Source organism: Orbicella faveolata, unplaced genomic scaffold, assembly GCF_042242905.1.
Source record: "Orbicella faveolata isolate gen_17 unplaced genomic scaffold, um_ofav_v1 contig_34, whole genome shotgun sequence".
NCBI classification, from domain to species: domain Eukaryota; kingdom Metazoa; phylum Cnidaria; class Anthozoa; order Scleractinia; family Merulinidae; genus Orbicella; species Orbicella faveolata.
In genome coordinates this window covers 34,103,935-34,129,723 of record NW_028301563.1, presented here as the reverse complement: position 1 = coordinate 34,129,723, position 25,789 = coordinate 34,103,935, and the positions used below count along the sequence as shown (strand labels likewise).

Here is a 25,789-nt window from a genome sequence, read left to right as displayed (position 1 = left end):
TTAACAGGTCGTGAAAGTAGCCAAGAACAGTTTAAACAATCGTTTCATTCCATACGATGTTATTGAGACTGATGCTATTTTATCCATTGATGATGACATGAGATTGAAACATGAAGAAATACTTCTGTGTTTCAGGTACAGTACTAACAATAGTTTGCTGATTGAATTCTCCATTAATTTTGCATGTTTGGCTTCTTTGATCCAGGCAACTTATCTTACTATAGGAAATTTACAAGTAACACCTCATGAAATTAACGCAAATGTTCACTGAATGTTCTCAAACTCATCCGAAAAACATATGACGGGAGAAAATATGTTGTCTTAGAAGTGGTACCCAGGGGCGGGGCAGAAGACTCCTGAAATTTTCGTATAGGCATCATCCAACAAAAAATGACGTCACATCCGGTTTAAACTGCGCTTAGCGGCTCGTTTCACAAAGCGAGAAAATGGCGTTTCGATTACTCACGATTTCCCTGTATTTGTAAACCATCAGTTTCGTTTCATTTTATATTGAGTATGGAGGGATATTGCAGACACATTACTTCGACTTTTTAAGCAAAAATTTCGGGAAAAGAGAAAAGTTTATTATTGTTTTGAAGCAAAATAACGGAGAGCCTTCCGTCATCGTCTGGTGAATTTTACACATTTGAGAGACTGGTGTTGTTCCGACTTTTGGTTCTAGTTGTTCGTGATTTAGTGATAACAATAAGTGCAATAGCCTATACTGTTAACAACAACCTGGATGAAGTATTGCTGGCCATAGTTTGCACTGTGTGCTACGGGAACATAATTAACAGAAGCCGTTTAGCTCCGAAAGTCGCTGTCACCAGAGCTTTTGTTGCTCTTGGCTCACGTGTATTGGTAGAAGAGAAAAGCTGGATCGCATGCTGAAGGTCAGTATCCCACATTCCTACATCTCTCGTTGAAGATTGTTGTTTTCAGTAAGATACAGTACATATGTGTTGGTAGTTTGGGGTCATCAGTCTCTTTCTCTTTGGTGAGTGCTTTTAAAACGCCCAGTAAAAACTTGATTCACGGCATGGAAGCTTATGCCTCGCTGGATCGAAATTCGAGCAAGATTTTTAAGTTCTAGTCCTCTTTAAAAGTAATTAAATCAATTATTCAAATCCAAGCCATCAGAGGGAATCTGCCATTGAAACTGCCCTAAGTTAAGGTCCTGTTTATGGACCTTCCCCTTTGAAAATCGTGGGGGTGTTCTTTGAGGCAACACAGGTCCCATTTATATGAGGCAACGTTATCAAGTGTATCAGATTTTTGTGACCTGTTGGTGACCACATTAACAGAATTCTGGCACATCGTAGGAGTAATTATATACAATTTAAAGCAAGCAACAGGCATCATTTTGTTAGTGAAGTCCCATGCATATGTGTAACTCTTGATTATTTTGAGATTTTATCTTTATTATGTCATCAAGGCAATTATAATATTTTGATTCCTGCTCCAGCGGAAGGGGGGGAGGGGGAACTCTCCTCTATGTGCTATATATAGCTATGTGCAGCCCCAAAGGGTATGGTTATTCAGCTGTTTTGGTCATAAATACTCTAGGGTAAGGCTTTTGCCCTCTAGTCTTTAATTTGTCATGTTTTTTAGAATAAGTTACCTCAATTTTCATCATTATTGATAAGACCATCAACAAAAGTCCTTCAAAACTTATGTTTAGGGCAACTGTAGCAGTCGCAACAGTCATAAATGGGGTAGGGAAAATCACAGATTATGGTCATAAATAGGTTAAGGGTTTAACTTTTGTGAAGAGGGCCGCACTGACCCCCACCCAATTTTTCTGGGATGTACCAAACACATTTTCTTAGCAGTTACTACAGTCTTGCTTTAGTAAATCAAAATAGTACTTGCTGCCAGGTACTTTATAAAAGTATAACCCCTCCAGAAGCCTTCACAAAGTACATGTAATATCAGGTGCTAACAATTTTTTTTTGCGGCTGATTAAAATTTGGTCTTAAATTGTACTGAAGTGGTGCAGATTTAATATACATTATATTTTGTCACACTTAGTTCACTTATTTTAAGACTACTCAGCAGCAACTAGTACCTCTTGTATGACCATGCAGTAACAGTATATTCCAAACAAAAAAAAAAGTACATGTATATGTATTACTATCCTGCCTGGAAGAGTGTGTAGAGAGCACACACAGTGCAGTGCCCTACTGTATGTCTTGTTAGGTATAATAATCTTAAATTTACAAGACTCATATTGATCTTAGAATTCACAAAAAAGTTGATTTCTTGACAGCTCTCCTTTAGCTGTGTCACTTCATAATAAATTAGCAGTTTGGTATGTTGTAGCATAGAACTTAAATTAATTAAGTTATCGCACCGGCATCACAGAGGTCATGGGTTAGAATCCAGTTCACACCTAATTTTTTTTTTCAGGCTATAATTTCACCTTTGCTTAAGTTGTGTATAGTACATTGCAATGATCAGTCATGTTCTTATAAGTTGATCAATGTATATATGTCCCACTGACTTATACTTTAACAGTCTATCTTAAAGTTTGTTTATTTGTTTTATTGTATGGTTCTAGAAAATGTCCATACCCACCCCAAGGAGATTATTGGAAATTCCAGGGATGGGGAGGGTCTTTTTAAAGAAAAGTATTAATAAAAATTGGAATTTCCATAGGGATGGGGTGGGGAGATCTCTGTTTAATAAATACATAAATAATATGTACAGACCCATTATCTGATGTGAAGACTGTGCAATATATCCTGGCCAACGAGTTGCCAGGGTGTAGCATCCTTGTTATCAATTTCAAGTACCAAATTAAAGAAGATCAGCATGTTAGGTGGGAGAGGGGAATTTTTCAAAATATCATAAACTAAAAATATATATATTTTCCAAACTCAATCATGTTAGTAGTGTAAGTGTCTATTTATTTATTTATTTATTTATTTATTTATTTATTTATTTATTTATTTATGAATACCTGTGAAGAGATAGTCATACATTCTTGCAAATATTCTGGCAGTCTCCCACATACCATTTAGATCATCCAGTCCCCCAGGAAAGTTATGAAATTTATTGTCCAAGTAAACTACTGAACCATGGGCTCCAGTGGGGACAGTGCTATTATGATGCAATTTGCAGATGTGCTACATAATATGAGCTTAACAGTTTTGTTACCATGGCACCAGACTGCATTTCACACCTTCCCTGATATTCTAGGCTTTTCTGGCCACCTCATGGCCTTGATTAATGTTTTTCAAGCTGAAAATCACTGCATTATTGAAATTGGGTTAGAGGGGACTGGAAAAGATTGAGTTGCCAATTGGGAACATATTTTTATAGCCATATTAGTGTGTTGCCTGTACAACTATAAGACCATCAAGTTTCAATGATCTCTGCTGTATATATGGTCTGCACTTGATGTAATATTGGGTTTGGTGTATGACATCATGAGTCCTCTCATTTGCATATATTTTACACATTTTAAACTTAAATATCTCCAGAGTTAATGCAGATATTTGCAAAGGTAAACAGCATTTGTAATCTGTAGTGGAATTCTATTTGATACTCCTAAAAATTCTGAATCAAGGAGTAAAAATTTGATGATAGTAGCATGCCAAATCATTGAATTGAATTTATGCTGCTGACATTTACATGTACTGTAAGGTGTTGAAGAGAATTTTGGAGGGGAATTTGGTGTGTTTATTGAATTGCCAGAGGTTGGTTGGCTGGTTTTGTTATTGCTTTGTCATTATCTTCCATGTATTTTGTTTAAAAGCAGAGTGGTTGGTGGCAAAAGCAAAACTGGCAATATTCTCACTTACCTGTGTTTCTAAAGTCATGTTTTCAGGTTTTTGTGGTCAATCTATTAGTAGTTGCACCGTCTTAAATTACAATAGAAAAGATGTGATATTAATTATGTGTTATACTTTGGTATCGTTCATACCAAAATTATAGTAATTTTCTGGTTCAATGTTTTCCTCTGCATTAATTTGATTAAACTCCTGTAGTTTATTTTTTAACAGAATTTAATTCTGTCGAAAGGGAGGTGGGAATCTGAGGACAATAGTGAACTAGACCAACAAATATACAGAAATCTACCACCATTGCTTTCATGGCTGAGTGGAGATGAATCTAAGTCAGACCAAAATTAGAAAAAAAATTACTGATTTATTGGAGGGTTGAAATGGGATCCTGGCTATGGGAGAGTAGGAATCAGGGCTGAGGGGGGTGGGTGGTGTGCTTGTGAATTTAAGAACCTCTCTGAAAGTGAAAATAAAATGTAGGTTTGAAAAGTTTAAAGCGGAGGTAAAAATTATACTTTAATATATCTTGTTTACTAAGGTGGTAATGAGCATAATACCCACTCAGGGTGAGTCATTGAAACAATGACATAATTTATGTTTGTCTTTTCTTAGGTGGTTACCTCCTGGCATATACACCCCACACAGGCATGCAATGCTATGATTTAGATGGTGCAACCTACTTTCCCATGTTTAACATACACGTAAGAGTATTGATCAGTGGACCAGTGTACAAGTGTGATTTCTCTACTGATAATGAGAATTATAATAAAGATACAAAGCCACTCTGGTGTGATTTATTTAATTATTCCTTAACGGTAAAGTGAACCAGTTCAACCAAAGGTTGCACTCTGTAAGATCAGGTGTACAAAAATTAAATAGAAAATTTCACTACATCAATTTTATTAATTAAGTACACTTCTCTGCAAAATATAGTTGGTATGTTGTTGTACTGGTAAGAATATAATTTGGAAATTTTTTATGGGAAATGTTTCCATTTTAAAATGTAGCTCAGATGCCATAAGTAAAGTTCTCCTTTCTGTGGTGTTTTCTTTTGTGGTACATTGTGAAAACAAATTATGTTGACCTACATGTAAGTTCAAAAAATATACAAGTAGTAGCTCTTCTGAAAAAAAAATGGTTTTAAATTTGTTGTTGTTTCTTCCTGATCATTTTTTCCTTTAACATTTTTATTTTCCTAATAAGTAGTTTAGCTAGCCATAAAAATGTTTTGTTGTCTCTGAGACCATTTTCAAGATAAAAAAGAGATTTGTATATAAAATTTGAATTTTTTTGGGGGGGGGGGGTTGGGGGGGTGGGGACCTTTTCAGAATTTCCCTACAAAGATCACAAGGTACAAGGGAAGAAGCAAAAATAGAATTTTAAGTGTTAAAACATATGTTTTCATTATCAGTTTGGGCCTCTCTGTGAAGCTGCATAGTATACTTGAGGATCATGTTATACCCATTTTAATTCCAAATACAAATGGAAACTTGCATTGACAATCACTTAATCTCTTGGCACTGTTTTGTTTTTTTAATAATTGCCTTTTTTCACAAAACAATAATTTGAACATCTTTGTTTCACAAGCTGGGAGGGGGGAGGGGAAGGGGTATTCTACAAAGTTTTAAATGGAAAGGCCTTATTTCAAGGTCCATTACCCCTTACCCTTTTGTATACATTTGTACCATTTTGATAAAAATAGCACCTCTTCTGTCGACCTTACATTGCAAAAGGGTAAATGTACCCCTTTAACAAACCTATTTAAGAATACTGCATCCCTTTTCTATTCCCTTGGAAAGAAGTTAATAAATAATATTATAGAATCTCTTCATTCTGGCTGAGGAGAGTAAATGAGAGCTTTTCAACAACATTTTAGAACCATGAGAATGGAATCCCTAAATGACAGATTTTCCTACCCTTTCATACACCTCAACTTGTGAAATCCCTATCATTAATTTTATACCTGAAGCCTGAAAAAGGTACTCATTGTGAGCTTAGCCTCCCCATATAGGTCATTACAGAGAGCCTTCCCACATACGCAAGTCAGAAACTCTTGACAAGTACTGTAAGTAGATGCTGGCTTTAAGACTTCAGTTTTTTAGCACAAACTTGTTGCTCTCCGTCAATTTCTAGTACAAAACCTTTTCTTTGCTGATCTGGTCCAAGTTCACAGACACTAGCATCACTCTCACGACACTGACACTATCACTGTCACTCACAGTCTGATTCTTCAGTTTCACTGCACCATGCTTCATCATCACTCATCATTGTTAGACATGAGTTCATTAGCTTGTAAAATTCACCAGCCTGACAGTGTCACTGTTGCTATTGCCTGTTCCCAGACTTCCTTTTATGGCTAGGTGTAGGGGCATGAAATTTCACTACTGTTTACGAACAATTTGTTTAGATGGCATATTGAAAGTAATGAATTACTGAAAATTGTCAGTATTGCTAGTGTTCTCTCATTTCCTCAGGGATTGAAATATCTTGATGTAAGATTACAAAGAGAAAGCACACTGAAATATAATGCACAATTTTTTAGTAACCTTTCAAAATGGGTTGCCAATATGACAGGGATTAATAGATGAAGAACTTGGTCTGCAAATAGGGCAAATGAGAGGGTTTGAAGAAATTAAAGGTGCATGCTTGACCTCAGTGGGGGGGGGGGGTATTGGAACTTAGCACTGCTGACGTCTAACACTGTTGAAACGGAAAAATAAATTTGATTGTAAATGAGAAAAAACCACGACATGTCCAAATTACTCAACCGCCGTTAAAGCTAATCCTCTTGCTTTTTTTTAAGGGGTTCACGGCCTGCCTGTAACGAAGCGTTTATCAATTAAGGGATTGCTCAGGGAAAACATATCTTGTTTAAGGTTCTTAACCAATCGTAACATTTTATGGCATCAGTTTGAGTCATGAGCAAACACACGAGTTTGTGTTAGTGTCGATCGGCAAGAAAGTTCTGCAAAGCGCATTATGTGTGTGGGTCTGTTCTTGCAGTGATACGATTAACAGCACTCAAGTACTCTCGAGTGTTTGGCAACAGTAAATTTTAAAAAAATGCGCTTCTGTTAATAAGGTTCCCCCATGTCTAGAAACCTGTCATTGTGCATTTTTCTTAGTGTGATGCCTACCTAAGAGAATAGGATATTTGAATTGAGTGCAACTTACCTAGAATTCATTATTTCCACACAAACGATGACTCCTGTGGAATTCAGCGAGGAAGAAATGGCGACATTTCGTAAAAAACACGCCTTCAAAACAGCGTGTTTTTGAATAAATAATTACCCTGTCCTTCAAACAAACTGATATAACCAGGAAGAAGACAAAATTTTGTTTATCATGGCCAAATAAAACGTTAAAAATATCCGGCCGATTCCAAAATATTGCCACTTTACTTACTGAGAGAACGATTATGCCATGTTCAAATTTGATTTTGCCGCTCAGCGCTCTTTTTCACCGGATGTGACGTCATTTTTTGTTGGATGATTCAGATACACAAAAAGTGCCAGGCGTCGCAGAGTGTTCTCCCCCGCCCCTGGTGGTACCTCTTAGAGGTGAAAAAAAAATTCAAATCACGCCCACAAAACAGTATCTTGGTACCTCTTAGCGGTTCTTTTCAAAATTTCCGACCAGCACCCTGTTTTTTATATGGGAGATTTCCCCCCGGACCATGTTCGAATGGCTTGGAATCAGGGGCGGGGAGGACACTCTGCGACGCCTGGCACTTTTTGTGTATCTGAATCATCCAACAAAAAATGACGTCACATCCGGTAAAAAAGAGCGCTGAACGGCAAAATCAAATTTGAACATGGCATGATCGTTCTCTCAGTAAGTAAAGTGGTAATATTTTGCAATCGGCCGGATATTTTTAACGTTTTATTTGGCCACGATAAACACAATTTTGTCTTCTTCCTCGTCATATCAGTTTGTTTGAAGGACAGGGTAATTATTTATTCAAAAACACGCTGTTTTGAAGGCGTGTTTTTTACGAAATGTCGCCATTTCTTCCTCGCTGAATTCCACAGGAGTCATCGTTTGTGTGGAAATAATGAATTCTAGGTAAGTTGCACTCAATTCAAATATCCTATTCTCTTAGGTAGGCATTACACTAAGAAAAATGCACAATGACAGGTTTCTAGACATGGGGGAACCTTATTAACAGAAGCGCCTTTTTTAAAATTTACTGTTGCCAAACACTCGAGAGTACTCGAGTGCTCGAGTGCTGTTAATCGTATCACTGCAAGAATAGACCCACACACATAACGCGCTTTGCAGAACTTTCTTGCCGATCGACACTAACACAAACTCGTGTGTTTGCTCATGACTCAAACTGATGCCATAAAATATGTTACGATTGGTTAAGAACCTTAAACAAGATATGTTTTCCCTAAGCAATCCCTTAATTGATAAACGCTTCGTTACAGGCAGGCCGTGAACCCCTTAAAAAAAAGCAAGAGGATTAGTTTTAACGGCGATTAAGTAATTTGGACATGTCGTGTTTTTTTCTCATTTATAATCAAATTTATTTTTCCGTTTCAACAGTGTTTGACGTCAGCAGCGCAAATTTCCAATACCCCCCCCCCCCAACTGAGGTCAAGTATGCACCTTTAATTTCTTCAAACCCTCTCATTTGCCCTATTTGCAGACCAAGTTCCTCATCTATTAATCCCTGTCATATTGGCAACCCATTTTGAAAGGTTACTAAAAAATTGTGCATTATATTTCAGTGTGCTTTCTCTTTGTAATCTTACGTCAAGATATTTCAATCCCTAAGGAAACGAGAGAACACTAGCAATACTGACAATTTTCAGTAATTCATCACTTTCAATATGCCATCTAAACAAATTGTTCGTAAACAGTAGTGAAATTTCATGCCCCTACACCTAGCCATAAAAGGAAGTCTGGGAACAGGCAATAGCAACAGTGACACTGTCAGGCTGGTGAATTTTACAAGCTAATGAACTCATGTCTAACAATGATGGGTGATGATGAAGCATGGTGACAGTGATAGAGTCAGTGTCGTGAGAGTGATGCTAGTGTCTGTGAACTTGGACCAGATCAGCAAAGAAAAGGTTTTGTACTAGAAATTGACAGAGAGCAACAAGTTTGTGCTAAGAAACTGAAGAAGCTGGCTCAGACCAGTCTTAAAGCCAGCATCTACTTACAGTACTTGTCAAGAGTTCCTGACTTGTGTATGTGGGAAGGCTCTCTGTAATGACCTATATGGGGAGGCTCAGCTCACGATGAGTACCTTTTTCAGGCTTCAGGTATAAACTTAATGATAGGGATTTCACAAGTTGAGGTGTATGAAAGGGTAGGAAAATCTGTCATTTAGGGATTCCATTCTTCTGGTTCTAAAATGTTGTTGAAAAGCTCTCATTTACTCTCCTCAGCCAGAATGAAGAGATTCTATAATATTATTTATTAACTTCTTCCCAAGGGAATAGAAAAGGGATGCAGTATTCTTAAATAGGTTTGTTAAAGGGATACATTTACCCTTTTGCAATGTAAGGTCGACAAAAGAGGTGCCATTTCTATCAAAATGGTACAAATGTATACAAAAGGGTAAGGGGTAATGGACCTTGAGATAAGGCCTTTCCATTTAAAACTTTGTAGTATACCCCTCCCCCCCCCCTCCCAGCTTGTGAAACAAAGATGTTCAAATTATTGTTTTGTGAAAAAAGGCAACTATTAAAAAACAAAACAGTGCCAAGAGATTAAGTGATTGTCAATGCAAGTTTCCATTTGTATTTTGAATTAAAATGGGTATAACATGATCCTCAAGTATACTATGCAGCTTCACAGAGAGGCCCAAACTGATGATGAAAACATATGTTTTAACACTTAAAATTCTATTTTTGCTTCTTCCCTTGTACCTTGTGATCTTTGTAGGGAAATTCTGAAAAGGTCCCCACCCCCCCCCCCCACCCCCCCCCCCAAAAAATTCAAATTTTATATACAAATCACTTTTTTATCTTGAAAATGGTCTCAGAGACAACAAAACATTTTTATGGCTAGCTAAACTACTTATTAGGAAAATAAAAATGTTCAAGGAAAAAATGAACAGCAAGAAACAACAACAAATTAATTTTTTTTTTTCAGAAGAGCTACTACTTGTATATTTTTTTAACTTACATGTAGGTCAACATAATTTGTTTTTGCAATTTACCACAAAAGAAAACACCACAGAAAGGAGAACTATAGTTGTGGCATCTGAGCTACATTTTAAAATGGAAACATTTCCCATAAAAAATTTCCAAATTATATTCTTACCAGTACAACAAAATACCAACTATATTTTGCAAAGAAGTATACTTAATTAATAAAATTGATGTAGTGAAATTTTCTATTTACTTTTTGTACACCTGATCTTACAGAGTGCAACCTTTGGTTGAACTGGTTCACTTTACCGTTAAGGAATAATTAAATAAATCACACCAGAGTGGCTTTGTATCTTTATTATAATTCTCATTATCAGTAGAGAAATCACACTTGTACACTGGTCCACTGATCAATACTCTTACGTGTATGTTAAACATGGGAAAGCAGGTTGCATCATCTAATCATAACATTGTATGCCTGTGTGGGGTGTATATGCCAGGAGGTAACCACCTAAGAAAAGACAAACATAAATTATGTCATTGTTTCAATGACTCACCCTAAGTGGGTATTATGCTCATTACCACCTTAATAAACAAGATATATTAAAGTATAATTTTTAACTCCGCTTTAAACTTTTCAAACCTACAGTTTGTTTTCACTGTCAGAGAGGTTCTTAAATTCACAAGCACACCACCCACCCCCCTCAGCCCCAATTCCTACTCTCCCATAGCCAGGATCCCATTTCAACCCTCCAATAAATCAGTAATTTTTTTTCTAATTTTGGTCTGACTTAGATTCATCTCCACTCAGCCATGAAAGCAATGGTGGTAGATTTCTGTATATTTGTTGGTCTAGTTCACTATTGTTCTCAGATTCCCACCTCCCTTTTGACAGAATTAAATTCCATTAAAAAATAAACTACAGTAGTTTAATCAAATTAATGCAGAGGCAAACATTGAACCAGAAAATACTATAATTTTGGTATGAACGATACCAAAGTATAACTTACATAATTAATATCACATCTTTTCTATTGTAATTTAAGACAGTGCAGCTACTAATAGATTGACCACAAAAACCTAAAAACATGGCTTTAGAAACACGGGTAAGTGAGAATATTGCCAGTTTTGCTTTTGCCACCAACCACTCTGCTTTTTAAAACAAATACATGGAAGATAATGACAAAGCAATAACAAAACCAGCCAACCAACCTCTGGCAATTCAATAAACACACCAAATTCCCCTGCAAAATTCTCTTCAACACCTTACAGTACATGTAAATGTCAGCAGCATAAATTCAACTCAATGATTTGGCATGCTACTATCATCAAATGTTTACCCCTTGATTCAGAATTTTTAGGAGTATCAAATAGAATTCCACTATAGATTACAAATGCTGTTTACCTTAACAAATATTTGCATTAATTCTGGAGATATTTAAGTTTAAAATGTGTAAAATATATGCAAATGAGAGGACTGATGATGTCATACACCAAACCCAATATTACATCAAGTGCAGACCATATATACAGTAGAGATCATTGAAACTTGGTAGCCTTATAGTTCTACAGGCAACACACTAATATGGCTATAAAAATATGTTCCCAATTGGCAACTCAATCTTTTCCAGTCTGCTCTAAACCAATTTCAATAATGCAGCGATTTTCAGCTTGAAAAACATTAATCAAGGCCATGAGGTGGCCAGAAAAGCCTAGAATATCAGGGAAGGTGTGAAATGCAGTCTGTTGCCATGGTAACAAAACTGTTAAGCTCATATTATGTAGCCCATCTGCAAATTGCATCATAATAGCACTGTCCCCACTGGAGCCCATGGTTCAGTAGTTTACTTGGACAATAAATTTCATAACTTTCCTGGGGGACTGGATGATCTAAATGGTATGTGGGAGACTGCCAGAATATTTGCAAGAATGTATGACTATCTCTTCACAGGTATTCATCAATAAATAAATAAATAAATAAATAAATAGCCACTAACACTACTAACATGATTGAGTTTGGAAAATATATATATTTTTAGTTTATGATATTTTGAAAAATTCCCCTCTCCCATCTAACATGCTGATCTTCTTTAATTTGGTACTTGAAATTGATAACAAGGAAGCTACACCTTGGCAACTCGTTGGCCAGGATATATTGCACAGTCTTCACATCAGATAATGGGTCTGTACATATTATTTATGTATTTATTAAACAGAGATCTCCCCATCCCATCCCTATGGAAATTCCAATTTTTATTACTTTTCTTTAAAAAGTTTGGCTTTTGAGACCCTCCCCATCCCTGGAATTTCCAATAATCTCCTTGGGGTGGGTATGGACATTTTCTAGAACCACACAATAAAACAAATAAACAAACTTTAAGATAAAATGTCGAAGTATAAGTCAGTGGGACATATATACATTGATCAACTTATAAAGACATGATTGATCATTGCAACATACTATACACAACTTAAGCAAAGGTGAACTTATAGCCTGAAAAAAAAATTAGGTGTGAACTGGATTCTAACCCATGACCTCTGTGATACCGGTGTGATAACTTAATTAATTAAAGTTCTATACTACAACATACCAAACTGCTAATTTATTATGAAGTGACACAGCTAAAGGAGAGTTGTCAAGAAATCAACTTTTTTGTGAATTCTAAGATCAATATGAGTCTTCTAAATTTAAGATTATTATACCTAACAAAAGACATACAGTAGGGCACTGCACTGTGTGCTCTCTCTACACACTCTTCCAGGCAGGATAGTAATACATATACATGTACCTTTTTTTTATTTGGAATATACTGTTACTGCATGGTCATACAAGAGGTACTAGTTGCTGCTGAGTAGTCTTAAAATAAGTGAACTAAGTTTGACAAAATATAATGTATATTAAATCTGCACCAGTTCAGTACAATTTAATACCAAATTTTAATCAGCCGCAAAAAAACATTGTTAGCACCAGATATTACATGTACTTTGTGAAGGCTTCTGGAGGGGTTATACTTTTATAAAGTACCCGGCAGCAAGTACTATTTTGATTTACTAAAGCAAGACTGTAGTAACTGCTAAGAAAATGTGTTTTGTACATCCCAGAAAAATTGGGTGGGGGTCAGTGCAGCCCTCTTCACAAAAGTTAAACTCTTAACCTATTTATGACCAAAATCTGTGATTTTCCCTACCCCATTTATGACTGTTGCAACTGCTACAGTTGCCCTAAACATAAGTTTTGAAGGACTTTTGTTGATGGTCTTATCAATAATGATGAAAATTGAGGTAGCTTATTCTAAAAAACATAACAAATTAAAGACTAGAGGGCAAAAGCCTTACCCTAGAGTATTTATGACCAAAACGGCTGAATAACCATACCCTTTGGGGCTGCACAGCTGTATATAGCACATGGAGGAGAGTTCCCCCCCCCCCCTTACCGCTGGAGCAGGAATCAAACTATTATTGCCTTGATAACATAAAGATAAAATCTCAAAATAATCAAGAGTTACATATATGCATGGGACTTCATTAACAAAATGATGCCTGTTGCTTGCTGTAAATTGTATATAAATTACTCCTACAATGTGCCAGAATTCTGTTAATCTGGTCACCAACAGGTCACAAAAATCTGACTGTATAATTAATAAATAAGAAAATGAGCGACTGAGCTTTTGTTTGAGCCAGAATAGAGTGGCCATAACAACTAGGTGGCTGTGTTAACGGGGGTGGCTGTATGGTGAGGTACATTCCACAGTAGTGATAAAGATGACACTCTCAAACACCAGTACCCATAAAGAGTTTGGACAGTATATTTCGCATAATCAGTTGGAAGAGGAAGAGGGAAAATGGAAATAAAATAGAATGGCTCTTGTGTACCAGAGACAACCATTTCCCCGAGTTACCCTGGTGGAGCTAACTTTTCACTTATTTCTTTGCAAAATTCAACCAACCGTTTACACGAGGATGACGAACCAGACTTGGGGGGTGAGACAATTCAGGTGGGCAAGTTGACTCGCCTTGGCAGCTAAAGTAACCGACAACTTTTCTTTGAGTATACATAAACACTTTGGCTCGCCTAACTGGAACGACTCTCGGCATGGCGAGTGTCACATAATGCCTAGATTTAAGATTTAAAGCAGCAATTTGTATCAAAGAAGAGAAAATTAACTCAGCAAAACCCACTCTGATCAAATGAGTGAGGGAAACTTAAACAAAGAGGGATAGTTGCACATTTGATTATTCAATAAGAGTTACGAATAATCATGCAGGGTCAACTTTTACTCGGCCTACATGGGCTACATTTTCTCATACAAGCACTTGATAAAGTTGCCTCAGGGGGAGGGTTATCCCGGGTACCCGGGACCATACAAATGGGACCTATGTTGCCTCAAAGAACACCCCCACGATTTTCAAAGGGGAAGGTCCATAAACAGGACCTTAACTTAGGGCAGCTTCAATGGCAGATTCCCTCTGATGGCTTGGATTTGAATAATTGATTTAATTACTTTTAAAGAGGACTAGAACTTAAAAATCTTGCTCGAATTTCGATCCAGCGAGGCATAAGTTTCCATGCCGTGAATCAAGTTTTTACTGGGCGTTTTAAAAGCACTCACCAAAGAGAAAGAGACTGATGACCCCAAACTACCGATACATATGTACTGTATCTTACTGAAAACAACAATCTTCAACGAGAGATGTAGGAATGTGTGATACTGACCTTCAGCATGCGATCCAGCTTTTCTCTTCTACCAATATACGTGAGCTAAGAGCAACAAAAGCTCTGGTGACAGCGACTTTCGGAGCTAAACGGCTTCTGTTAATTATGTTCCCGTAGTACACAGTGCAAACTAAGGCCAGCAATACTTCATCCAGGTTGTTGTTAACATTATAGGCTATTGCACTTATTGTTATCACTAAATCACGAACAACAAGAACCAAAAGTCGGAACAACACCAATTTTGCAAATGTGTAAAATTCGCCCGACGATGACGGAAGGCTCTCCGTTATTTTGCTTCAAAACAATAATAAACTTTTCTCTTTTCCCGAAATTTTTGCTTAAAAAGTCGAAGTAATGTGTCTGCAACATCCCTCCATACTCAATATAAAATGAAACGAAACTGATGGTTTACAAATAGAGGGAAATCATGAGTAATCGAAACGCCATTTTCTCGCTTTGTGAAGCGAGCCGCGAAGCGCAGTTTAAACCGGATGTGACGTCATTTTTTGTTGGATGATGCCTATACGAAAATTTCAGGAGTCTTCTGCCCCGCCCCTGCTTGGAATGGAAAGAGGAAAAAGGAATATTTTATCAGGGCTGAGATCCACTGGTATCATACCCTGTGAAACAGAGATTCCTTTCAATTCTCTTTCTTGCTCGGTGAGATACAAGAGACGAATCTCCGCTCGCAATCGCTTGATTAAACTGAAGAGAAAACGGAGAAATAAAACCGCAAAAATCTATGCTTATTAACATGAGATATCCAAACACTGTCTCACAGTCATGATTTTCTTTGTTTAAACTTGATGAATTATTAATGAGTTTGAAAAGCCCAGTTCAAACCCTGGCTAAAACCCTGTAAACAGTGTTATCTTCTATTTTCCTATCAAGAGTTTGGCGAGAAGCAAGAGATCGAATAGTGGGAATTCCTGCAAGGTTTCATGCCTGGGATTCAAAGAATCAAGAGTGGCGGTATGCTGGGGGGACTGTGTGTGAATTTTCTATTGTCCTTACTGGAGCTGCTTTCTACCACAAGGTGAGAGCTAAGGACCCGTCCACATTAAGCCGGAGGAATATGAAAACGGAGGTTTCACTCTGAAAACGCGTCAAATGTTTTCCGTTCACACTAAGCCGGAGAAATTTGAAAACGCAGCAATCATCAGGTCATTTTGGATTTGTGTTTGAGGAAATATTCAGTGGGCAGAGAAATTACATGATTATCGTGTCGCCATCGTTTTCGAAAAGCTCCGTTTTCAAAAAGGTTTTCCGTCCACACGAAAGCGAGAACCCGGCGTTTTCAAATTAGATTATAGACTATTCTTTATTATAATTCTTTTCTTCTTCTTCTTGTTCTTCTTCTTCTTGTTCTTCTTCTTCTTTTTCTTCTTCTTCTTCTTCTTCTTCTTCTTCTTCTTCTTCTTCTTCTTCTTCTTCTTCTTCTTCTTCTTCCTCTTCTTCTTTTTCTTCTTCTCTAGGATAAGTAATCAGTTCCTAAATTCTCTTTACTTCGTTATAAGAAATTCAAGTAGGTACTTACATGTAACGAGAAAACAGGACCTGATCACTGCAGGAAAAAAAGTAGCGCTGAGGCCAAATTCCCCCAAGTAGCATCACAGAAATCTATAAATAAACTAAGGAGAATATTAATTTTAATGTTGGATGCCTGACAGTACTATGGATATCTGTACACGCATTGGATGCCACAAGTCATAAGAGATAAAGTAGACGAGTACACGAACTGTGAAGACCTTGCAATGAATTTCTTGGTTTCCCATATCACAAGAAAACCCCCGATTAAGGTATGTGACAATTTCAGAGGGTGGCCAGTTTACACTTTCATAATTTTTAATATCCATAACGATAATTATAGATGCAACAAAATTAAAAAACCATTTGATTGTCGAAAGTTCCCGCTGTGTTGTACCTTTTGAGGCTAAACACCCTATGAGGTTTTGATTTGGAAGTCTCCTTCCGACTTGACCTGCCTTCTGCTTTACAATATTTTGACTGGCCTTGTTGTTTTTCTCCCAGGTGACCTCCCTCTGGCAGTTCCCTTGCCAAGACTGTTCTGGCTCACTGTGGTATGACAAAAAGCACTTCTCTGAGCGACACAAATGTTTGAATTTCTTTGTGGAGGTGTATGGCTATATGCCGCTGTTGAGGACGCAGTTCAGAGCAGTTTCTTTACTGTTTAAAACAGAAGTGCCAAGACCGAAATCACAGTGTTACAAGAATGTTTAATGAGTATCAATATTAAATTTCTTTTTTGGAGGATTATTGCAAACTAATTTCTGACACAAACTTGTTTCATAAATAAACGACCGGTTGTTATGGACTAAATCAGTCACTGCAGCTGGTGAACTCTCTCTGAATGACCACGAAATGTAATGAAGAATTACTAGGTCCTTCGTGCAGATTAGTCTCCTACACTTGCGTAGCTGGCGGTTAAAGCGATTAAGCAAGGAAGCCGTGAAAACGAGCGGTGAAGCCATGACGAGCCTGAGGTATAGAGAAATGAGAAAATCTCCCCGAGGGGAACATTGAGGGTCGGGGAGAAACAAAACTCTTTGTTTCCCGTGGGGCATTTTTGTTACACCTCCCAACTCAAAACTAGAACAAACTACAAAAAAATTATTTGCCTGACGCCAGCTGGTAAACAAATTTGCCGCAGTTTCAAGGTGCACGACCTGATCACGTGCGAGTCGAAAGTTGAAGTTGTCGTTCTCCTCCAATCGAAAACGTACCGTAGAAATCCGAAAGTAACGGCCCTCCCGAAAATAACGGTTCCCCGAAAGTAACGTTAATTTTTCCATTCCCACTGAACCCCGAAAGTAACGGTCCCTTGAAAGTAACCGCCCACCCGAAAGTAGCGGTCTTTTGAAGAAGTCACTAAAAGAGAAACACTCTGTTGTCAAATGCAATGCAGATGGAACAGCCTGACTGCAGGACTGACTGAACAACTTGAAAAGTTATTTGTGATTTTATTTCGAACTGAAGTTTTCTTGAACTATGATTTATAAGCTAAGCTGTATTTGTCTAGCAACAGAGTCAAATGATGCACTGTAGTGTAATCAGCTGAACTACGATATATTGCGACCATTATACTTTCGGCCTACGGTACCAACTTTTAGAGCTTTTTTTGTTGATACAGTCTGCTTTGGTCATGTGGGTACTTTAGGAACATATATGAACGGAACTTTTAATTTCAAGTGTTACGCGTCCGCTTTGCCTGAAACGACTGTTACCGTACAAACGTTTTTTAACCTTCCGAAAGTTCCGGCTACCAGTAAGCAACGGCTACCCGAAAGTAGCAGCCCCTTTTGCCTGCTAAATCCGAAAGTAACGAGGGCCGTTACTTTCGGAATTCTATGGTATTTGAGTTGTAACGACATTTTTGAACGAGTAGCACTGGAGACGAAATAAGAAAGTACTGGGAACGAGATTGCTATTTTCGGTTTTTGTGATGTCACCATATTCGCGCCAGGCCTTCACCTTTTAGATGTTAAAGAGCTTAAAGCAATGACGGCGGCTACCCCAACGACAATGCCTAGTAAAGAACGACTTTATATTTTACCTTCGAATCTTGCATTTGCCTAGATCTGTTCAATGCGCCTATTGGTCTCAGAATGTATTCAATCTAACTATGTAACGCCAGCGTTCAATTCCAAATAAAACTACGAAAAATTAGCCACCGTCGTTCGCGTGCTCCACTACGCAGAACTTAGTCGTTTCACGTTGTTTTTGTCTAGAGGACGGCAGAGAAATGTATGTAGATTTATAACGCACGGGCACAGCGTTCTCGACCGTTGCCGTTGCCGCTTTGCTTAAGCTCTCTCTGGCAAACGCCTGACCACAAGACTGTTAATCACCTTCTGATCAGAATTGCTGATTCAAGGGTGTCCAAGAAAAACATACCATATCAATAGCACATGTTAATGAAATATACAGTGTGCAACTTTGCACGCTCCACAAGCCGGCCGCCGTTTAACACGCCGGTTGTACGTGCGACACGTTTATTGACTAGCCCATTGTTCCTCAGTTACATAACAATGTCGAAAATCCAAACATTAGCCTGTTTAAATCATCTCTAAAAGTCATCTCAAAGTTTTGATATTGCATTGTATATGAGCGTTCGTGACGAAACTTAACTTAACGCGCGCTTGTGGTAAAACGTTATCTCTGATTAAAATTGTGTATGGTTAAAAACGTGATCGTGTAGAACACATGAATGCAAGTCTGCACGCTTTAGCTAAACTCGATCACGTCTCGAACTCTGTACTAATTGTGGGAAACGACTGTGTTTTCCTTTAAATTTGCCTTACAACACAGATTCGTTCCACTCACGAATCAATTTGAAAAAACGCCAAAGCATCATTTTAAAATGATTTTTCTTCTGCGAGTGAAAAGTAGCGAGGGTCTGAAACACTAAACTGTGGCTTCGCTGAAGGATGTTCAGTTTAATGAAACATCTGTGAAGTTATGCACGTTTTCTTTTCTTTTTTTTTTTTTTTTTTCATTTGACCTGAAATAAAATGTCGGTATAGATTAATGACTATTTAGATATGTTTATTTATTTTTTTTTATTTTTTGGCTTTTAAACCCAAAAGGAAATAATTGACTGATGGACAGGGTCGTCTGGAAGGGCTGAAAAGGAACTGGCTGAGAGTGAAGAGGCCGAGGGGGGAATGGGGTTGATCTCTGAATCTTTTCACACAAACAGCTAACAGTATATGAAACAGCATTTAAAATTGTCCTTGGCTAACAGCGCTGGTAGCGAGGGAAGTTTCAGTTTCGATTTTTGAATTTAAAATAACAAGGATTGAAGTTTCCACTGTTGCGTTCATTTTGTGAATGTCTTTTGGAGAAATTCTTTGTCTACCTGAATGCCACGTACAGTCGAACCTCCCGTAAGCGACCAGCCATGTCTCAGTCAGGCCATGTGTCGTTTAGTAGCGCCTTTGGTTAGGAGATTATTCAAACAAAAAGCATTAATTATAGACATATAATCTGCTTCTGCGTGTGTTTCGTATATGCTAGCTTGTGCTCGAGCTTGAGCGCTTAAACGGTGCTAAAACGGCCATCTGATGGACATAATAGGGAAAGGTTGATGGACATCACGGCATATTCATTTCTTTTGTTTGTGTTCTCTGTGCCTCGCTATGAAGCTTAATTCTAACATCCTGTAATATAATGAAAGTAGCCTGTTCAACCACAACGCTGAATGTTCCAGAGCCGTAAGGAACTTGAAGTTTTTGCTCTGTACTTAAGACGTATCGAGTCGCGATCGACCGAGGTATGGCAGTAGCCGTTATTTCCGTTAAATGCCTGGCTTCGTTTGTCCTGATTGCCTTCTCGTTAGTCGCTGTGAGAGATGGCTGTACTTCCGGCGCTAATTGCAATCAGTCCCTCGACGAAATCTGTTCCAACAATGAATGTGTTCAAAGAACAAGCGGTTGTTGCTCTAAAGGTTCAGATTGTCTTGACAGTGAAAGCTGCTGTAATCACAAGTGCAAAGTAGACAGTGACGATGGAGATAACGGCAAAACAGTCATGATAGTACTGGGAGTAACTGGAGGAATCTTGTTCATCATCTGGGTAGCCTTCTGCATTCGCTATTATCGGAAGCGTCGCCTAAGGTACATACTAATAATAGAAGAAGAGAATAGGGAGATCACCGTACTGAGCAACTCAAACAACGCGGGACAACCACCGTCCTACCAACAAGGTTACTCGTCAGCTCCTCCTCCATATACCCTCCTTCCACAACAGCTTTAGAGGAAAGATCAGGGGGGCTGAGCTCTCGTCAACCTTCGTATGGTACTGTACAGAAAGCAGGATTCGTGTGAACTTAACGTATTAAAGGATTCAACATGCACAACTTGAAGTGATCATGGACAAGTTATGATAACCATTTTACATGTCATACGATCAGTATTAAAAAAATGATCTTTTACGTTTCAACAAAGTTACATTGGATGATGAGTATTTCTCGGGGGGTGCCTCCAATATTTTTAGGGGTTAAAAAAGCAGATTTGGTACCTCTCAGGGTGTTCAACCTCAAAAGGTTCACAGCGGGAACTTTTTGCGATACCTTTTCGTGTATTGAGCTGAAAAAAACTATGGTAGGAGATAATTTGTTGTTCTAGAATTGGTACCTCTTAGGGGAGGAAAATATTTCAAGCCACGCCCACCAAACAGGATCTTGGCTTGAAATTAGTCGCCGTCGCTCGCGTTCTCCAAAATGCACAGAACTCACGGTGCGTCCACACTAACGCCGGAGAAATTTGAAAAGGAGGTTTCAGTCTGAAAACGCATCAAATGTTTTTCGTCCGCGATCCATACTACGCCGGAGAAATTTGAAAACGCAACAATCACGTGCACAGCCATTGTTCTACTCATTAAACCTTCTCGTTGCCATTGCGGTCGTGGTGTGCTTTGCTTTCTATTGCAACGTCAAAGCGATGGTCAGCGAAAGCCTGAACACTAGATTGTAAATCACTTTCTGATCAGAATTGCTGATTCATGGGGTGTCCAAGGAAAACATACAATGTCAATAGCATATGTTAACTTAATTAATGAAATATACAGTGTGCCATTTTGCACGCTCCGCAGGCCGGCCGGCGTTTACCACGCCGGTTATACGTGCGACACGTTTATTGACTAGCCCATTGTTCCTTAGTTATATAACAATGTCAACAATCCAAACATTGAGCTATTTGAATCATCTCAGAGTTATGATATTTCGATTATATTGCATTATATATGAGCGTTCGTGACGAAACTTAACTAAACGCGTGCTTGTGGTAAAAAGAATTGTGAATGGTTGAAAACGCGATCGTATAAAAAAACAATGAATGTAAGTCTGCACGTTTTAGCTGAACAACACAATCACGACTCGAACTTTGTACTGATTGCGGAAAACGACTGTGTTTTCCTTTTGCTTTGAATCACAGATTCGTTCCACTCACGAATCAATTTGAAAAAAAGCCAAAACACGTTTGTCTTGTAGCTGCTCATTTTAAAATAATTTTTCTCCTACGAATGATAAATAGCGAGAGTCTAAACACATAATCTACAATTACAAACGGTGGCTTGGTAAAAAAAAAAAAAATGAAACATCGATCGGTTAGTACCTGATGTAGATAAAGAGTTGTGAAGTTATGCACGTTTTATCACTTGACCTGAAATAAAATGTCCGTATCGATTTATGACTATTTCAATATGTTTATTTATTTATATATATTTTTTTGGCTTGTAAACCCAAAAGGAAATAATTGACTGGGCATTTTTGCACGGGGTCGGTCAATTTGCATGGCATTTGTGTTTGTTTGCACGCTTTTTAATCGTGACTATCGGAATATGACTATCTGTATCATTGTTTCCTCCCCTAAATTTTCGTTGGATATATAACTACTATTATTGAACTGAGGAATAAAATATGTGATATTATCAAAAGGACTGTTCAGAGGAGATTTTAGACCATAAGAATGGAGTTTGGTGTTAAACAAGGTAGTTTTCGTTCACTTGAAGTCAGTGAAGGTTGGTAAAAATTGTGATGGAAAACTTTTAAAATACGTAGATCATCAGTTAAACATGACGCGAAGCAAATGTCGGAAAATTACACCAAAAGCTGTTTCGGAACAGTTGTCATCGCCACAACCACTGCGAAACATAGGACTCCTACAACAAGCCGTCCCCAAGTGCGCCTAGCTGCAAGAGGTTAATCAATGGTTACAGGATTAAGGGCCCGGTGGATCGGGCTGGCCCGGTTACCGAGACCTCGCCTCACTCCTATTTCATGTCTAAAAATTTCGATGTGTTCATTTGAGAAGGCGGGCCTAACCGAGATCTCGGCAGCTGAGATGAAAATTTTCCCATATGAACCCTGCAGCCCGGGTAACCGGGAAGAAACGTTTTTATGCAAAATAGCTTGGCTTTCGCATTATGGCGGCCAAAATGGCGTAATGTTTTTCTTGTATGTCTACGTGTTTCCACTTTACAAGAGTCAACAAAGGCTACGATAGTCGCAAACGATACAACTTATTGTGGCACCAGTTTGCTTTTTGTTTCTTGAATTTCATCCCGGTCGACGGGAAAATGTGTTGTGGGATTCATGCTCAGTCGGTTTAATATGGGAGGAAGAGAGCGTGGTTTTGTCTTAGTTTCATCGCTAAACAGAATTAATCCCTAGAGTAAAAAAAATGCACTAGAGTAAACAAAATAACAAATATCTACATAACGGAACAGCGGAAAGGACAACACAAACACAAAACGGCAGAATAATTACCAGTAGCTAAAAGAATCTAATTTAAAATCATTATCCGCGTTTATCGGTCAACATTTGCAGTTATGTCATAAATTTTGCAATGTTCTCGGCTCGGAGACTTTTGGCGCGAAACTGTTTTATTGTTAGATGTCATGTGACCTCGAACTTCGAAATAGCCAATGAGAGTGCGTGTAGCTTGCGACTATACAACTACAGGAAGAGAGCAAATCTTCGCATATTGCAGAACAGAATACAGAATTTCAACTTATATCCAAGCCCAGACGACGTATTGCCTTAAACTTTCGTTCATGGTGGAGGAGGTGACAGCCCGTCAGAGTGGAACGTATTTAGAGGGCACCAGGGGGCTCTGAAGGCCTGGCACGAATCTCAATCAATTTTACTAGCTTCTGAGATCTTCACATTCGTGGTCACCTTCTCAGACTTTATCTTCGAGTACAACAGATTCCTGTCTTAAGCTATGATCAGGCTTTTGCGAGAAAAATAGAATGCCCGATTGCAATTAAATTACTCTGTCGCATTTCGGGAGCCAATGCCTCGTTGAAAATAGCTCGATCGTAGAGAAATTTGAGGAAATTTATAGAAAACTTTACCTAGATTAACTGCTTACTTGCCGCGCACCATGACGTTCGATACAACACAAGCTCACTAGGAATCTTGTAGCCTTCGTTTTGAAGATAGCTGGCGATTATAAAGGTCCGGTAAACACTATGGTTGCTGCGACATGCCCCCAGTACATTTTCTTTCGTGCATGAAACATGTACACGACGTCAGTTCCCTGCTACAAAACATGTCCCTTCGCAGAACAATACATGATTTGGGAACTGTCGACAGTCATGGACCTAATGAACGATCAGGCGTTCTTTCTTTTTCGCTGTCGGGTCGCGAAAAAAAAAAAAAAAAAAATAGAACGCCTGATCACCAGTGGCCTCGCAAGGATGCAATGTACGTGATTTCAGCTGGTTTCATAGCCTTTCATGTCTGACATGTGCCGCTGGCCGGTAGACCGGTCCATACTTCACATGTACATTTCAAACCTTGTTATGTTATGTTAGATCGCGCTTAGAGAAAGAAATACTAATTCCAATACAAGGACCACTAGAAAAAAAAAACAGATGAAAATTTTAGCCGGTTGTTTGTATAAAACATACCAGGTTTTCAAATTGTTTAAAAAATGTCCCTTAAATTGGCTTAAACTATGAAGGTGAGACGAAACTAGCGATAAGGGGTTAAGGAAGAGAAATGAAAACAAAGTAAGCTAGACAAGAAAAGAAGCCTTGTTGGTTAATATCCCGCAGACTTATATATTTTCATTCTTGTCTTTCAAAAAAGAAAAGTTATACCCCACGTCATGGATGAAGTTCAAAGTATCAAAGAGCGATCTATTTTTGTTTCTGACCGCGCGTGGGTAATGTATCCAATTAATTTTGATCCCGAGCATGTTGAATGAAAAAGGACTTTGCTGGACAACACGTTTTACCTCAGTGAGTGGATAGCAGTTGTACAAGCTGTCTTTTATCTCGTTCTACGCCACTGGTCTCATGCGAAATCTGTTTCCTTATATCACCTGATCCAAAGTTTCGGCCACACCCTTGCATTATGAAGGCCCTAGGGTGAAAAATGACAATGAATATAAAGTGTACTGACGTGTATTGACACGTTATTAAAATCACTTGCTCATTTCATTTGGTTCATGTTATTATGACGTTGGTGTTACCGAGTAAAAGAAGTGAAGCACGTTTTGCCAGTCAACAACAGAACATGTCATACCTCCCGTGATGATATTGATCACAGGCCCTGAAGACACTCATGATTTATTAGAAACCTACACGCAAATACTTAATGCCCTCTCTTGCCTTCATTGGTTGTAAGAAGGCCTTACATGTCCACGCTGCATGGCGCTACAAGAACGGACAATGATAATGATGTGGTTTACAAGTGTACTTCGTTAGAACACTTTAAAAATAATTTCTAAGGTTCTTCTCGTCTCGTGTGTGACTTCAAGGTGTACCGCAAAGATCTCTGTGGTTTATAGAGACGGGAATGTCACGGTTTGCTGGAGAAACGGCTAAAATACATTTGTTCTTTTTTATATCGATAGAGTAACAGGTGATCAACCTTTCGTGGCTCCTGGCCTGGTTATATTATGAAAGTCGTTATTCGCAGATATCATGCGAGACTTATGGCGCCAAAGCCATCACGTTGACATTTTTAAACTTGTTTTACGTGCAAGTTGGAATTGATAGCAATTGAAAGCGTATGATCCAGTGAAAGGAACCCATTAAATAAGTTGTGTGTTTATGTGTAATTAGGCTACCTCAGGAACAAAGATATTTTCTTTCAAAACAATACTAAGAACACTCACTCAGGGAATTCAAAGGACTGACTAGCAAACTCGAAAAAAAATACCATTTTGATCAAGTAAAAAGTTCCTTTATGCTTTAGGGTTTTACTTCTAAAAAATTCCCTGCAATGCGCGGAGATCTGTTCAATTTCCATGTCTAGGAAGATAGTAATCGGTTTGAATAAACTTGTAGTCACGTGGTAGTTGTTTACAACGAAAAATGCCGGCCGGCGGGTCATGTCACGAACGATTGGAAAACAATTGTGTTTCTAAATTCTTGAAAGGATTGTATTACCCGAAGAACATACTGTATTTGCGTCCATCTTACCGGGTTTGAACGATCTGAAGTTGTCCTAGCGCTTTCTCTCGAGCAACATCGATTATGTTTTCATCAACTATGTTTTCAGAGGACGTGACCGGTCACTCGCCAGTTCACTTTTTGTCTGTGACTGTAATTGTTTTTTGAGATTAAGCGATTTGAATAAGACAATGGGTAAATACTGGTACAGAAAAACAAACTCCTTCAAGAAATCGCGCCCTGTTTAGCTTGTG

The 25,789-nt window shown here is 38.3% G+C and overlaps 1 protein-coding gene and 2 long non-coding RNA genes across 10 annotated transcripts in view; 1 reads left to right on the top strand and 2 right to left on the bottom strand.

Annotated features, from left to right (window-relative positions):
* The window catches only part of LOC110049121 (exostosin-like 3), a 23,571-nt gene extending 5,269 nt beyond the window's left edge, over nucleotides 1-18,302 (top strand). For both annotated transcript variants that reach the window (XM_089271568.1, XM_089271567.1), the window contains exons 3-6: nucleotides 8-135; nucleotides 15,501-15,645; nucleotides 16,280-16,408; nucleotides 16,641-18,302. In XM_089271568.1, coding sequence (XP_089127694.1) covers nucleotides 8-135; nucleotides 15,501-15,645; nucleotides 16,280-16,408; nucleotides 16,641-16,850 — 612 coding nt within the window. In that variant the 3' untranslated portion in view covers nucleotides 16,851-18,302. The remainder of the gene's footprint in view (nucleotides 1-7; nucleotides 136-15,500; nucleotides 15,646-16,279; nucleotides 16,409-16,640) is intronic.
* LOC149105912 (uncharacterized) lies at nucleotides 3,766-7,598 on the bottom strand. The gene is made up of 2 exons (XR_016201508.1): nucleotides 6,963-7,598; nucleotides 3,766-3,866 (listed from the first exon to the last, which is right to left on the bottom strand). It is a non-coding gene; the product is annotated as an uncharacterized LOC149105912 (long non-coding RNA).
* Nucleotides 14,923-25,789, bottom strand: LOC110049125 (uncharacterized). Of its 7 annotated transcripts, none has more exons than XR_016201501.1 (4): nucleotides 25,566-25,789; nucleotides 24,374-24,501; nucleotides 16,147-16,240; nucleotides 14,923-16,080 (listed from the first exon to the last, which is right to left on the bottom strand). It is a non-coding gene; the product is annotated as an uncharacterized LOC110049125 (long non-coding RNA). The 7 variants fall into 7 exon arrangements; XR_016201507.1 differs by having other exon boundaries at nucleotides 14,923-16,075; XR_016201505.1 differs by lacking the exon at nucleotides 25,566-25,789 and adding an exon at nucleotides 24,611-24,659 and having other exon boundaries at nucleotides 14,923-16,240.